The sequence below is a fragment of the Gadus chalcogrammus genome, chromosome 15, assembly GCF_026213295.1.
Source record: "Gadus chalcogrammus isolate NIFS_2021 chromosome 15, NIFS_Gcha_1.0, whole genome shotgun sequence".
Taxonomy (NCBI): domain Eukaryota; kingdom Metazoa; phylum Chordata; class Actinopteri; order Gadiformes; family Gadidae; genus Gadus; species Gadus chalcogrammus.
The window spans coordinates 13,915,866-13,931,676 of NC_079426.1; the positions used below are offsets into that span (position 1 = coordinate 13,915,866).

The window sequence follows — 15,811 nt, forward strand, 5'->3', positions numbered from 1 at the left end:
TCTTCATTGTTGTTAAACATTTTTTCTCAAAAGTTTTCTCTTTTTCATGTCCCACATTTTGTTAATGTTTGAGTATAAGATGCCTTGTGGCTGCTTTCATTTACAAAATACTTACATATTTTCTGTAGGTTAGCTGATCTAAGTGATTTTGAATGTCAGAAGAAATTGTTAATGGAAGCTGAAAAAGGTTAAATATAGATATGAGGGAAAATATCTGGATATATTTTTTTGCCCACCCCTAGCAGACAACCTGCCTTACTCTTCCTCCACTCCTTTTCTCTTTCTCTTTGACTGGCTCTTTCAGAAACCAACCCGTCCATAATCCCCACTCCCAAACACACCTACAGGCTCCATTAAAAGCCTTTCTCCTGGTTGTAAATGGCCAAAACCTTTTAGGAAGACATATTGTTGTCCAACAGAGACAGCGCAGGAGAGAGTCGAGTCACTTTAGTTCTAACAGCGTACCGGATACGCATCATAGCAGCCGCGTGTTTTCTTCTCACCTGCGGCCCTATGCCACATGTCTTTCCCGCTCTCTTTCAGGATAACCTCCTGTCTGTATTCACGGCCCGGTCCATAATAAGCTCAGCTTGCTGTTATTTCTGAAATCCTATCTCTGCTCTGCTCATACACGGATCCAACAGATTTTACAGTCGTAGATTTGGGATGAGCTGATTCATAATCAAGAGGAATTACAGTTCAGATCAATCCACATTGATGGATGACATCAGTCATAATATACCATTATTAAACTCAGTGGCAACCATCATTGGAGAACGGTTGTGATTGGCAGTTCTATTTTACTTGAAAACCATTAAGGTAATGTGTTAGAAAACAGGACAATATGATGTGAACTTTATAAATCTCAGTCGGGAAATTATGAATCATAGCAGAAAATTCAGGAGGATAAAAATAAATAAAAATATATGCTGAAAATGTATTGATATACCGGTACACAATAAGAGCAGTAAAGTGTGGACATTATACATGTGGACATTATACAAAGTTAAGTTTAAACTATATTATCTTCAACATTTATATGATGCCTTTCATCAGCATGTACCTGTGCTCTACAGCACATCCGTCCATGATCTGAAAGCTGTCGTCTTTCCTCCTCCTCCCCTACTGACTTGATGAATGAGAGTGTAATGGACGACTGGCTCTGTTGATCTATCCTTCCTGCTTTCCCTCAAATGTAATCTTGGTACAAATTATGAGGTGCACTCCACCGCACCCTGAATACAACATAACATATACAACAAAACACCTGACTATGCTCCTTTGTCGAGCGGTATAAAGGAGCTAAACTATGCATTTATCTTAATACATCTTAACCCAAAACCTAATCCAAGTTAAGGTTATTGTAAGCAAAACAAATCTGCACCTTATGCCCTTCATTTATTCATTGTCTGTATGCTAATGATCTGAATCACTTCCAGATATCTGAACAAACGGCTGTTCATAGCGGTATGATAATTAACGTGTGCTTTATTTCTGAAAGAGACTAGGTAATTTATTAGACTTAATAGATGTTTCTAAGTATAACTTTGTATTGCTTTTATGATGCAGTTTGGACCTATTCCACGTTTTCCATCTGGGATTATAAAGTACCCTCTTATCTCAACCCTATGCTTGCTTAACTATCTCTGGGCAATCCATCATACCTTGTTCCCCCTCTCACCCAATGGAGCATCTACCAGTAAGATCTACCTACAAATAAGTCTCGCTCTTTCCCCCCTCACCTCCCCTGAATGAAGCACTTATGGTGCAGGTATACCCATACTGCAGTGTCTGGTCAAGCCAATCAAAGCTTCCTACTCTGTTTCCCAATAGGGAATTTAGCACTGTGACCCCTCCAGTAATGCTTGTACAGCCGTCATCACACCAGGTTCTCTCTCTCTCCCGCTCTTTCCTCTCCCCCCTCCAGTGGAGCACTGTGAGATGCTGAGCAGCTGTCCCGAGGACGAGCCCATGACCCCCGGAGAGGAGATACCAGACGCCACGGACGAGACCCTGCTGGAGACCAGCCCGGTGCAGTCCCCCCTGCAGGTGTTCGCCGGGATGGGGGGCCTGGCACTGATCGCCGAGAGGCTGCCCATGCTCTACCCTGACGTCATACAGCAGGTGAGGCTGCCCCCACCGGCTCTGCACAGAGATCCATTTTTTCCTTATTTATTCGATTTATGGTGCTAATATAAAGTCGATCCATTCATTGACACATCGGTCTTTGGGTACCCCTTGATACCTTTGTGTGCCCATTACTTTTTAGACTTGGGAGCACAATGTTCCTTTGGAAAGGAGCCCATATTTCATTGTTTATGGAGCTCCTATCAATCTGTTGGGTTCACTAGTAAAGTCTAGTGGTAACGTTGTGCAGTGTAACTCAATCTGGAATGCATGGCATGTTACCGTGCTGGAATGCTAAACTCTGCCTTATTCTGCGAGTCGAATTGTGCAGCCACGCTCCAGCACTGAGAATGTGAGGCGGCAGACTCACCGTCATTTAAATCTTCTTTGGCGTAGGAGCGCTTGATATAATTTGCTCGCCGAGATAAGAGAAACGCCCGCAATGTCCACTCATTGTTATTCCGCTTCCCGACGCCACTCGTCAGCCGCACGCCTCCCCTCATTACGCTCATCGTAGCAATTTAACCACCTTCTCAATCCGTTAGCCGCCGGCAAACAGCGAGGCGTGCGTGTACCGGGATAACAAAAGTATACTCTTCTAACCCTCCATCTCAAATAATGGTGACAGCGCCTTAATTAAACTTACCAAGAAAAACAAAACATTGAAGAAAAAAAACATGACTTGCAGGGAGAGATTCAGTCGTTGGTTCTTCTCACAGGCAGTCTTAAGGTAGGTGGTTGAACCGTTCCGGTGGAGTACGGTGCTCGGGGCTGACTCAATTGACTGTCAGGCTGCGTCCCCCCCCCCCCCGCCCGAGGCCAGAGCCTCGGGCGTTTAGAGCCAATCAGAGCAGTGTTTGTCGTTGGCGTGCGTGAGACGTGCCCCATTATGCCCCCCGCCGCAGATGACCACTTTGAGGCCCTAATTGCGAAGGCGTGGGCCCTCTCTGTGACAAGGTGAACCGCCAAATCATTGAAATTGAGCTCGGGCGAGGCTTGCCAGGGGACTAAATGTTTTGTTTTGTCCTCTCTCCCTTCCCCTCCTTCCTCCTTCTTCTGTTTCCTGCTGTCCCCCCCGCTTCAAAATAGTTCCCGAAAATCGAGCCGTACAGGCTGTGTCCAAGAGCAAGCCCCGAGTGGCATCACGCGCCCCAAAACGGCCACCAAGTGAGACTTTTCTTCTTCCTTCTTGACGTTGAAATGTTGTAAAGATGAACAGTGTTGCCAGTGTTTGTCGTAAACTGAGAAGCATGAGGCTTCTGGGATCCAACTGTGCACCACTTGAGATCCAAGGTTTCTGTAGATGCTGTGTTCTCTATTGGCCGTACCCTGTCCCTAAATTAATTATTGATTCAGTTACTGCTTCACCTGGAGTGAAAGCATTGCGCTCGTGGACAGAAGGCATCTATATATGGTGCAGGTAAGGCTGTTGGGTAGCTTTCCTGCAGGGCTTTTAGACTATCGTCGTGTTTCTGTCTCTTCGGGGCTTATGGGCCTTTCCTCTGCCCTAGCTTTTAGTGCAGCTTACCTTCAAATAAATGGATGTTTTATTTATCAATGCATGACTTGCAGAGGTAAATCTTGGAAACCTATCAACAGTGAGTGAAGTACATGGAGCGATTCCAAATCCTGGAACGTATTATTGTGATTAAAGTAACACACATTTCTTAATATTATGAGTATTATAATATATCACAATATAATCAATATAAAAACAGTGACTGCCTTGCGCTAAATGTCTTAGGTGGCAGCCCCCTATTGGTCAACAGAATCTAACGCTCTTATTTTACTTGTGTGTACTACATGGAACTAAATGGAAAGTATCAAATTGGAAACACAACAACATTGTAGCGGCCAGAAGCCGGCCTGTTGGCCAATCTCCCTGAGGTCCATGCCATCTTCTCACCTGTCCTGCTTGCCCCCCACCTCTCCTTGCCCATCCACCTTGTTCCTGCTCGGGGTGGCGGCGGCGGCGGTGGTTCCTCAGGTGATCTCGCCCATCGTGCCCTCCACCACGCTGGAGAAGCCCAAGGAGAGCGACCAGTTTGAGTGGGTGACCATCGAGCAGTCGGGGGAGCTGGTGTACGAGGCACCCGAGACCATCGCGGCGGAGCCCCCCCCTCCGCCCATCAACAAGCAGCAGCTGCCGGGCCAGGCCTCGTCGTCCTCCTCCTCCTCGGTGCAGACCATGTCGCCCATCCCCGCCCACTCGCTGGCGGCGTTCGGCCTCTTCCTGCGGCTGCACGGCTACGCCGAGGTGCTGCTGAAGGAGAGGAAGCACGCCCAGTGTCTGCTGCGGCTCGTCCTGGGCGTCACCGACGACGGCGAGGGAAGTAAGTGTTCTGGGACAATGGGTGACCTCGATCCAGGGCCGTGTGTGGGAAGTTGGCTGCCACCCACAGGTGCCAGGTCTGGTGGGGAAGGTTTACCTGGTGGCTTACTCTTAAGTCGGTCACCCGTGTAAGCAGGGACACTTTGTAATGACCCTTGTGTGATTTTTACGAGGCTGGTCTTTTGCTGCATGATGTTGGCACGCTCAACGCACTTTACAGCTTCACTGTGCTGTCCAATGCCCCCAAAAAATAACCTTGAACGGTTTCTAGGTCACTAGATTGATCTGGGATGTAAAACTAGCATTGGGAATCCTCAGCCTCGTTTACGAAGTGAAGTCCCTTTAAACTGAAAGAATAAAAAAATCAACCTTTCAACCAGCTCTCGCTAAGCCGGTATTTCCTGTCCCTGTAACCTCCCCTATCCATCATCGCTCCCCTTCCTGTCATTCAGTCGGCCCCGGAGCTTGTTTAAGTGTGTGTCTTCTGGTGTTCTCGTTGCTGTTTCGCCCCGCCATCCCCCAGTCCTTGAGCAAGACTGCGGCCCTTGTTGGCGATGAGTGGTGGCGAGGGTCTGCCAGCTTATTTGGTAACACGGGCCACACATCACATCAGGCGGTCGTTTAGTCCACGGCTGTCTTTGTCTGCCCTTAGTCATTATGAGGGCTAAATGAGAGCCGAAGACACTTTCTGCTCCTCTCAGTGTGCTTGGTCCCTCTGGCAGTCATTAGGCGTGCCGTTTGGATCAATCATTATGCTACTCGCAAACTCTTAAACTTCAATAAAGACATGATGGGAACTCAAATCCCCCCCGAGTTTCCCTAAAAAGTTTGATGAAAGATTAATAGTCCACAGAGGATGCTGAGATCCCAGGAATCCTTTTTTAGGGGGTAACTTTATTGTGAATAAGATGTCCAAAATGTCAGAAACTTTTTGTAGTCTGTTTTTGTAGTCTTTTACGTTCTAAAGAGTGACCCACTTTCAACCGTTTATGAATGTGTGTAAAGCTTTGAAGTCACATTACTCATGTTAGTACTGGACTTGATGGAGTAAAATAGTTGCTTTACAGTAATAAGTGTAACCTAGGTCACTGGGTTTGGCTAACCAATGGCTGAGTGTGGAGCGCTACCAGACCACAGAATGAGTCAGACTATCTGATGGACCACTGTCCGCTTTGTCAAGTGTAAACTTTATCTTGGTGCATACATTTTTGTTCATACCAAGGCATGTAACATTTACGATCAAGCAGAAGTTCAAAGCAAGACACTCACACATGTTTGGCAAAAACATTGGTCTTGGGACATTAAGTTGCAAATTGCATCCATTGAGAATTTACGTTAAAATAAGATTTAATTACTCTTTATTAGTCCCTGAAGGGAAATGCAGGTGTTACACCAGCAAAATAAAATACAATTTCAAAACAAGAATACTCATTTTGGCGAAGAGAAAATTTGTCACACTTCTAAATAAGCTGGACAACATAGAGCTGATCTCTTACCCCTTCCGCCCCCTCTGCTTCCACAGGTCACATCCTGCAGTCTCCGTCCGCCAACGTGCTGCCCACGCTACCCTTCCACGTGCTCCGGGCGCTGTTCAGCACCACGCCGCTCACCACAGACGACGGCGTCCTGCTCCGACGCATGGCCTTGGAGATCGGGGCAATCCACCTCATCCTGGCATGTCTGTCGGCCCTCAGCCACCACGCCCCTCGCATCCCCAACGCCTGCCCCAACGCCTCCGAGGTAAGGGGGGGGCAACAAATACTTCAACTGTCACTTAGATTCGCCCCTTGGCCAGCCAATTCGATTTGATGGTATTTCCATGTTGAGAGCAAAAGGTCCATTCCCCTTTTATCGGGTCATCAGCCTGAGGTAGGAACTGGTTCCCAGTACATCACAGTTGGCCACTAGCAACTCCGCTCACATTTTCCTGCTGTGATTAGTCATGCCATGTTTTATGTTGATATAAATGATACGCCTCTTCACTGTGTAACATCGTGATGTAGCTTGACGTATCGTTTTGAAATGACCCTGGTATAAGTAGAACCTCACAAGCTGAGGTCTGGCGGCAGAATGGTCCTTTTGGTGCTAGCACAGAAACTGCCAATTGGACATCGGTCATGGGTCGTCTGGCTCCTGCCGAATTTGCTGGAAAAACCCAAATAGCATTATCCGATCCAGATGCCGTCAGTTCTTCTCCCGCATGCTCCCGGCATGTTTGGGAAGCTGCTGCTTTTATCCTTGTGCTGTTTTTTGTTGGTTACATATTTACTCCTCACACATGAACCACACAGGGGAGAGGCTGGTAATCTGGGATGCCCCGCTGCTTTAGGCTACTGGGCAGAGTGTAATACTGGAGGACTACTGCCCGCAATAGAAGGACCTTGCACAATGCAATTACACCGTGGTCTCAGTGGTGCTCGTGTCTTGTACAGCGATGAAACGTAGCTAAATATATAAAGCTATAGACTATCATCTTAACATGAACTACATGACTATGAAGAGAAGGTTGGCCCTCTATAGGGCCAACCTTCTCTTCATAGTTATGTAGTTCATGTTAGGATGATAGTCTTAGCTACGTTTCAACACTGTACAAGACTTCCAGACTGTAAGTGAGACGAGATACACCTTATAGAGGACGAAAGTCTAACCTCTGAAATCCAAACTGCTTGTAAGGATTAACAAGACCCCCGTGCTCGGCTCCAACCATAGAACGTGGGTTTGCCGCACTTTGGGTTCTGATGTCCCTGCCGTTGTGTTCTGTCCTTCAGCCCCAGGTGGCTAGCGGGCACGGTGGTGGCACCAGCGAGGAGCAGCAGCTGTACTGGGCCAAGGGAACGGGCTTCGGTACGGGCTCCACCGCCTCGGGCTGGGACGTGGAGCAGGCCCTCACCAAGCAGCGGCTGGAGGAGGAGCACGTCACCTGCCTGCTACAGGTGAGCTCTCATGCTGGAACACCCTAGAAATACCTTCTAGAATACGTTCGCTGATACAAACACCTCTGGAACACCTAGAAATACATTCTAGAATACCTTCGGTACAACAAACAGCCCTGGACCACCCTCTAGAATACCTTGAGTACCACCTCAAACTAATTCTTGCATACCTTAAGTACCAACTAGAACACCTTTTAACATACCCTCAGAACCGTGTCAAACACCTTCTTGACACCTTCAATACTCAATACTTCTAGAATACCTTATTTTCTCGAAAATAGAGCCGCGGCTTGTATCCCGATTTTACGAACCAGAACTGGGGCTGCAGCTTATTTTTCCACAACAGCTTAAAGGTCGATTTTGCAAAGACTGCTCTGTTTTGAGTGATTTGCATGAAACATGCAGTTCCTAATGCCGTCACGATGTAATCTCACAATGTAATCTCACGATGTAATCTCACGATTCTCTTCACATTGTAATGTACTCATTTACATCCGAGGCTTGTGAGTAAAGGATAACCCTGCAAAGAAATGATCATTGGCATCACTTCATCACGGCCAAAAACATAAGAAAAAACTGTTTCCATAATGTGCTCTCAGTCCGTGATGGGATAATTCAGAGCCTCAGTGTTTGAATGAATTGCTTGAAAATAAAAGAAGCTGAACCAATTCCCCGTATTTCAACTCATCCCTCTCCATCATATAATGATCCGTCCAACCCGGGCGCACGTGTTCCCTCCCTGCAGGTACTGGCCAGCTACATCAACCCGGCAGGCTGTGCTGGCGGACCGGGCAGCGAGGCCCAGACGTCCGGAGAGAGCCGACCCCACAACAGCACGGCGCTGCCCGCCGTCCTCCAGGAGCTGCTCAGCCAGTCCTGCCTCATCCCCGCCATGTCCTCCTACCTGCGCAACGACTCTGGTAGGGAGACGGCTAGATATGCTTATAACTATGTATCAATGTGCTGGTTTATACATGTTCATACATATGCATCACCGCATGCCCTCCCACCTGGGTAGGAAAGCACTTGCGTATGTATATAATTATACATTGTGTACACAAGGGGTTCTGCATGACGATGAACCGATGTGGCACATATTGTATTTATTTCCCCTGGCATCAAGCCCGGTTCACGTGGATCACTTCCCGATAACCTTTCACTGCCTCTCACTGACATGCAGTGTGGCAGCAGCAGAAGCTTGCTTGTTTACAGCTACCAAATGCATACTCTTGGTAGACACTGAAATGTTTTGAAATGCACCTTTTTTTTTCTTGCCATCATTACATTCTCGATTGTAAACTAAGTCGGCAGGTGATTTTGGTTGAAGCCCAGTTTAAAGGTTACGACTAAATGTATTCACCCTAATTGGTTAGCCATCTGTGAAAGTAGTGTGAAAGTTTGTGCCGTCAGAGTTCAGAAAAACAACATTTAGGTGTGGACCTGGTTGTCTTTGAAAGGCCTGTATGAGAAAAACAGACAGAGTTGTTAATACACTGTTTGGGTTATTTGGTTTGAGTTTATGAAGTTTGAGGTTTCATAGTTGAAGGTGAAAGTCTTCTAGAACTGTTGATGGATGGCATTGAATCCTCAAGCAGCCAATCAGTGGTGCCATTTTTAGATGGATAAAAGATACCCTTCACTCATACTTTGTCTATTTCATTTCCTCAATTGAAAAGAACACACACATACACACACCTATTGATGCCAATCATTGTAGCACCCAATTATTATTTCTGGGTATGGTAATGTTTGTGCCGGGGATGACGGACGAAGCCTTACTCTTCACTGAGGTGCCACTCTCAGCTAATAAGATTTATGACGCATGCCAATCCCATGCACACTTTCTGTCGGTCACGCACACACAGCAGGTCTCACAGCGGCGTGCACGTTAGCGGCTTAATTGACATGTGCGTGACAATTTGTTGTTGTTTTGTTTATGATCATTGGGACCGAGGGGTGTCTCTGCACACGCACACACACACACCTCTGTATCCTTACCGCAAAGTGATGAGCTTTGTGCAACGTTATTAGTAGAGCATCGACCTGGGCTGACTCTTGGCCTCACCTCAGATCACACCTTGCTCTTGCATTCTCTCTCTTTCTCGCTCTCACTCTGATACTCTCTTCTTCGCTCTCTATCCCTCACTCTCTACCTTGCTCTCTCATTGTCACTACCTCGCTCTCTCATACTGTGCACTCTCATTCTCACTCTATCCGTATCTCTCATCCTCGTGCTCTTGTTTTCGCTCTCTCGCTACCTCTTCCCCCTTTCTCCTTAGGATCACCCCAGTCAATCACTCAGTCCATTTTATCCATTCTCTGTATCTCTCCCTCACACATTCTCCATCTGAGTTCTGATGATTGCATTTTATCTGTCAGTTGACGGTCTCTGTGTTGTACCCATGTCACCTTCAGCTGTGATTGAAAACACGGATGGAAATGGGATGGTGCTTGTGTTCTTACTGGTGGAGCCGTATGCAAGCCAGCCGCAGCGGCTCGGGGTCGCAGGACAATCCCACCACCACCAGTAATTGCAATATGTAGTAATACACGGTTTACAATGGATGATATGAACATTTCACGGCATTCTACGGGGTATACAACATTGGTTTAAATTAGTTATGTGTAGCGCAATGGGAGCTCATTCATGCTTACGATTCTGCCACGTTCATATTGGCCTTGACTTTTATTTGCATTTGTGGTGGGCCGTGACGGTTTTCACAATAGCCCAACCATTACTGTTGCCGTGTCGAGAACAGAAATAGGTAGCATTGAAAAAACGGATTTGTCCTCGCATGACGGTGGTGTTGGATCACCGTTTTCCACGTCTAGCATACAGTTCCTGAGCAGACCTCCGTTTCCTCCTGCAATTTCATACCCAGTTTGATTCCATTTATTTTTTGCTTAGCTGATTTCACGTACCATAACACGCGCTGGGTCTCGCCGTCTGCACGATCTCCGCACCACTTAAGTCCCCCGGCGGTTGTGTGCGTGCATTGGAGGCGGGGAAGACGCACTTGGCTGGTGGAGAGTAGTGCGTGTGGAACTCCTCGCTGTGTGGGTTAGCGTGTTGCGCTGCGCGGGTCTCTGCGTTTGGAGCTGCGTGTGCTCCCGGTGTGCTTTACTGTGCCCCTGGTCTCATAATTAAATAACAGCAGATAAGAGGACAAGTCGTGTAATTGCTCCTCATTATCTGGTAAATGCCTCAGATACACCGTCACGCACACACCCACAAACACCCATTCTCTCACTCACGCATTTTCATGCATGCGTGCCCGCACGCACATATTCTCACAGGCACGCGCGCACACATGGTGAACAACAAACAAACACGCACGCATCATTGATCAACACACATTGGTTCACATTGGTTTGACAAGGTTAGTCTGCTCACAGGACAAGGGGAAATTGATGTAATTTCACCTTTGTTTACTTTCCTTGTGAACAACAAGAGTCCTAACGCTGAGTTCTTACACACAGCTTCTAATTAATCCCCATGAAGACATTACGAATAATCAAATCCCCCCGATGAAACCTGTGTGTCACATCGTATCAATGGTATATGTGTCTCCCGTCTGCAGGCTGTCAAACCGTCAACAGGAAAACATTCGTCCTGACGAGTCTGTTGGCTCTAAATTAAGACGTTGCGCGAGGCGTAAACGCTTACGACATTGGCATGTTTCACATCGCCTGCCCCCCTCTTCACGTTCTATGAAGCTGGCTGCAAGCGCTGCACCACCATAGAACAGCTTTAGTTTTTGTACTTTGTTTTTGAAAGGCACTTTGATATGCACCTAGGTTGGAATTGTGTAAACTAATTTTGGCGTACCTGTTTGTTTGCACGTTGGAAGCAACATTTTTGGTGTCGTGCCTGGTGCTTTGGAACCAGACTGACTGGCCTGACCCGCTGAGTTGGTTTGGCAGGGATAGTGAACAGAGGAAAAAGTGGGTCCATTGATTCCACAGATTGGCCATTTCTACGATTGGTCTGGTCTTCCAGACAATGGAACAACTCTCTTTGTCAAGGTCATGGGATTGGGTAAATCCTACAAAATTACTTTGACGTTTACTTTTTTTACTCTTTCAGAACTGTAGAGTCTGCGGTCATATTTTTCTGTCCTGCCTGATCGGATTCGGTCTATGAAGAAACATTCATCCTTCGTCTGAGGCCATCTGCACACAAACCCTGCACAGAGTTGCTGGAAAGCCTTCTCTGAATATTCACTTTTATGTATGTGGAATAAATTCGGATAATATCAAATTGATTAATCCCAAACTGGAAATTCCGGTCTCCCTGTAGCAGTTCTTGTCTGATTAGTTACAAGCTTCTCTGAAGAATTTGTGTAAAACATCCAGTAAATATGTGATCGCTTGCCGAGTGTGCCCTTTGTATTTGGCCCCTGTAGTATCATGTTGTTGACATGCTGTTGTGGGAGGAGAGGGAGCCAAAAGCCATTTGTTACGGTGACCTTGCCTCTCAATGGCACCAGATGTTAGCCTGCGTGCAAGATGTAGAATAGAAACACATTTTCCAACCCAGACTTATGAAGCCCAGTCAGAGCGGTGTCTTATGATTCACGGTGTCATCAATTCATGTATGAATCGATTTCTGCCGCCCGGACTCCCCCTCTAGTGTGTAGTAATGAGGAGGAAAGGAGGGGCTATTGTATCGATGCATTTAAACCCAGGATCATCACCATCAACCTCAGCGGCCATTAAAGCACTAGTATCATTACAGATCATTCCTCTGTTCCACCCTGATCGGCGCACAACTCTCCTCATGCTGTTTATGACGAATGAGACGTCGGTGCTCTCTCCACCTCCTTCCATCCCTAGAGAATATCAGGGGGAGTCCTTTGATGGCTCTACCCAAACTGGAGTCATCCTACCCCCAACCCTTGTTTCTCCACACACAGCCCCCATAGTCCCTACTTCTCCCATGGGTAATATCCCTGCTACAGCCCCCTAACCCAGCCCTACCTCCCCGCTGGGACACAGACGTGTTGTTCTACATTAATCATGGGTGTCGGGATGAATCCTATAAGGACACATTACAGACCGGGGCACCGTTGCCTGGCACTCCATCAGGGGAAGTTAAGCCATAACGTTGAGGTAATGCCTTTCTATGTCGCGGCTGCATGTTTAATGTTTCATTTGTTCATTTCAATCCGCAATTTCTCATGGGATTGCGAGCCATTTGTTTCTCAAATGAAAATCCATACGTGGGTGTGTGTAGGCGTGTCATCAGGACATCATCATTTTATTGCATCTTTTCATGTTTAAATTTCCGATCGGCCTTGGCTGCTGAAAGGTATAGCGGTTTTGTCCGTAGCTAATGTCCCATGGGTCAGCAGGTTCCCCCTACTACCAACATACATTAGTATTTTCTGAATGATCTACAACTTGATTATTTAGTTAGTGTCATCAACATTCCCAAATGTTGGAATAATGTCTTCTGCTTGCACTCCCGCTCTTTTGACCTAAGGAAGTCCTATCCTTCCTGATTAAATTCCTATTTTGGTATCATTCCTTTAGATATGCTTTGAATTCGAGAAACACCTCATACTTGAGATCGAAGCAGATCGACTTTGCTCATCGTGTTCACATTGTCACTCGTGTAATTCCTCTGTATGCCCGGTCATCTATTATGTACAGATGGATGTAGGCTAGCTCATCTATAATGTACAGATGGGTGTATGGGAAACCCCTTATCTGGAAGTGTGGAACAGTGTGTGTGCTGCTTGTCAGGCTACTCAGCTTTGCAGTTAGGTTTAGGTAGTTTGGTATACGTTTTAGCCCAGAGTAAATAACGTGTGTGTGTGTGTGTGTGTGTGTGTGTGTGTGTGTGTGTGTGTGTGTGTGTGTGTGTGTGTGTGTGTGTGTGTGTGTGTGTGTGTGTGTGTGTGTGTGTGTGTGTGTGTGTGTGTGCCTTCCCTTGTAAGGATGGTTTTGTTGAGTCCATAAAGGTTCCTCTCTAGGCTGTACTTCAACAATCTGTGGATGTGAGAGGGAATTTAACAGCATTTTTCTTCTGGTGTTATAAACTCTGTCCCAAAATAAAATGAAGAAAAAAAGAAAAGACTGAAAGCGATGCTAAATTAATTGTAAATGAGAGGGAAGTGTTGTCTAATACACCTTTATCACTGCTGTCCCTGACAGCCTTTTCCACATATTTATTGAGTTGATCTTACAAACATGAGCAAGGACATTTTTATTGATATACTCTGGATTTTATTGATCAATGTCAAAATTTGCACATAACATCTAGAGTTTTATATATTTATAAAAGCTTTAGAGTTTGATATTAATGCACAGAAAAGGATTGCCAACACTGCTCTTAAATCAATGTGAATCGATTACATCAAAAAGAGATTTTCCCCAAAACAACCCCAAAAAAGATTGAGAGATACAGTAGGAATAGCTTTGTCTGGACAGCTTGAGCAAATCCGCTTTTGTTGGGAACTGTTAGTTGCTTTGTCGCTCTGAGATCACCAACTCAACCTTTCATTTATTTATAAAAAATACCTTTCATTCATACCATTAGTTCTTCCAATGACTTAGGATGTTAAGCGCCATCTTATTTTCATAAATTCACTGGTGTACTGAACGTCCTTCCTCCTCACCCAAGTCCAAACGGTAGCAAGTGCACATCTGAACTGTGATTAATGTTGGCTATAGTTTCATACTCTTCAGATTCCACAGGGAACGTGTGTTGGACAGCCTTTTAGTTAACATATCTATAGCCTATAAATATATACCATGTACTTATTCATTCCTTGTATTCTCTGTCTGCATCAGTGTCTCTCTCTGATGGCCGGTAACTCTGCTTATCAAACCTTCACAGCCACATATCGCTGAATAATCAGCAGCCTTAGAGCTATAAAATTGCAGCCCCTCAAGAGATCAGATGGAATTTGTTGCCCGACAGCTCTCGTTCTCTCTGATGGAGAGGGACTCATGGGCCCTGTGTTTCACCGGGCCACAAAAGTAGCTGGACATGCCAGTAGAAAACACATTTGAGGTTCACAGGGGGCAACTGTATGGCCTTTGTATTTGTCCATAAGGTCCACGTGTACTGCATGTCGACGAGACGCTCCCAGCACTTCAGTATTCTGCTGATGTGTTGAAGGTCCTTCTCTGGCCATAAGGGAGATCCTCCCAGGCACGGTTTCCACGCCATCTCTCTTGCGCTGGCCATAATGTAGCCCCCACGAGCACCACCTCCTCCTCCGGCTAATCGTTATCTCTCATCGTAGTCCCGTCTGTGGCAGAACAACATGCCCTCCCCGACTCCATCTGAATCCTGGGGCAAGCAGTATAATCCCTGCCTGCTGCCGTTTGCAGAGGTGTTCATAGTGTGAAGCGTGTTCCCTCAAAAGCTTGGTCTCTGAGCCTTCCCTCCAAGTGGTCTTTTGGCGAGTCTCTGGTCTCTACCCTTGGCCTCCGCCTCACAGTGTGGTGTAGATGTAAACGAAGACGATCACAAACAGGTTGAGGAATGTGCAGATGATGCCCAGCAAGGCCAAGATCGACTCCTCCTGCTCTTCCTTGCCCTCCAGTGCCCGCACCTCTTCAAGGGTTATGGCGGTAGTGCCCATGGTCTTGGTGCTTTCCTGAACCGCCAGTGGTGGCACTTATCTGGGACGAGAAGGAAGGAAAGAAGATGTCAAAAGAGGCTCAACGCTCATATGACCCCATAACCAATGACGCAACTGAGAACACACACAGCCGTTTCTGAAAATGCAGATGTTGCCTTTCCGATCTCTTTACTCTCTCCATCTTATTACGGGGCTCAGTCTCCACTGCCGTGGTAATCCCCCCCAAGGAGAAAATCAATTGGACTGAACAATGGCCACAAGCAGCACAATGGCGATTAGTTTACAAATGGCACTGTTAATGGCTCTCCAGGGTCCCCGCTTCTGCATCACTCGATTCCCCAGAAAAGAAGCAGCGTGAGTCGGCAAGCCACCCGGCGAGAGGCAGCCAACCTCCCGGCGAGAAACCTCCGCTCCACGGTTTCCATTTGACTCCCAACAATAACATTCACCACGGCGCCACTCGCCCTGTCAGAAAAAACGTGATTTAACTCCACCGTTTTCAATCTGCCATCCAGCCCTCCCCCCTCCCCCTCAAAAGCTTGTTAGGACCGTACACACACACACACACACACACACACACACACACACACACACACACATACCAGATACCCACACACACACGCACCCCTTTTATGGTTGTTGATGTCCCCATTATTTCCCCATGTTGAGGGGGACGACTTTCACGAGTGTGCTAAATGAGAGCCGTTGGTCCTGAGACGGTTTGGGATGTGCAACAAGAAAAACATAACCCAGCGTGGTACGGGAGATCCACCAAATCTGGTCAACATTGTCAACACATGCCGGCCGTCGACAAACATCGC

General features: G+C 46.7%; 1 protein-coding gene across 10 annotated transcripts in view; it reads left to right on the forward strand.

The window, feature by feature from the left end:
• The window catches only part of birc6 (baculoviral IAP repeat containing 6), a 95,009-nt gene that overhangs the window by 50,974 nt on the left and 28,224 nt on the right, over positions 1-15,811 (forward strand). For 7 of the 10 annotated variants that reach the window (XM_056609703.1, XM_056609708.1, XM_056609704.1 and 4 more), the window contains exons 60-65: positions 1,928-2,124; positions 3,217-3,294; positions 4,115-4,460; positions 5,982-6,199; positions 7,228-7,392; positions 8,138-8,312. In XM_056609703.1, the coding sequence (XP_056465678.1) occupies positions 1,928-2,124; positions 3,217-3,294; positions 4,115-4,460; positions 5,982-6,199; positions 7,228-7,392; positions 8,138-8,312 (1,179 nt within the window). The remainder of the gene's footprint in view (positions 1-1,927; positions 2,125-3,216; positions 3,295-4,114; positions 4,461-5,981; positions 6,200-7,227; positions 7,393-8,137; positions 8,313-15,811) is intronic. The other 3 variants (XM_056609710.1, XM_056609711.1, XM_056609712.1) reach the window with 1 other exon arrangement.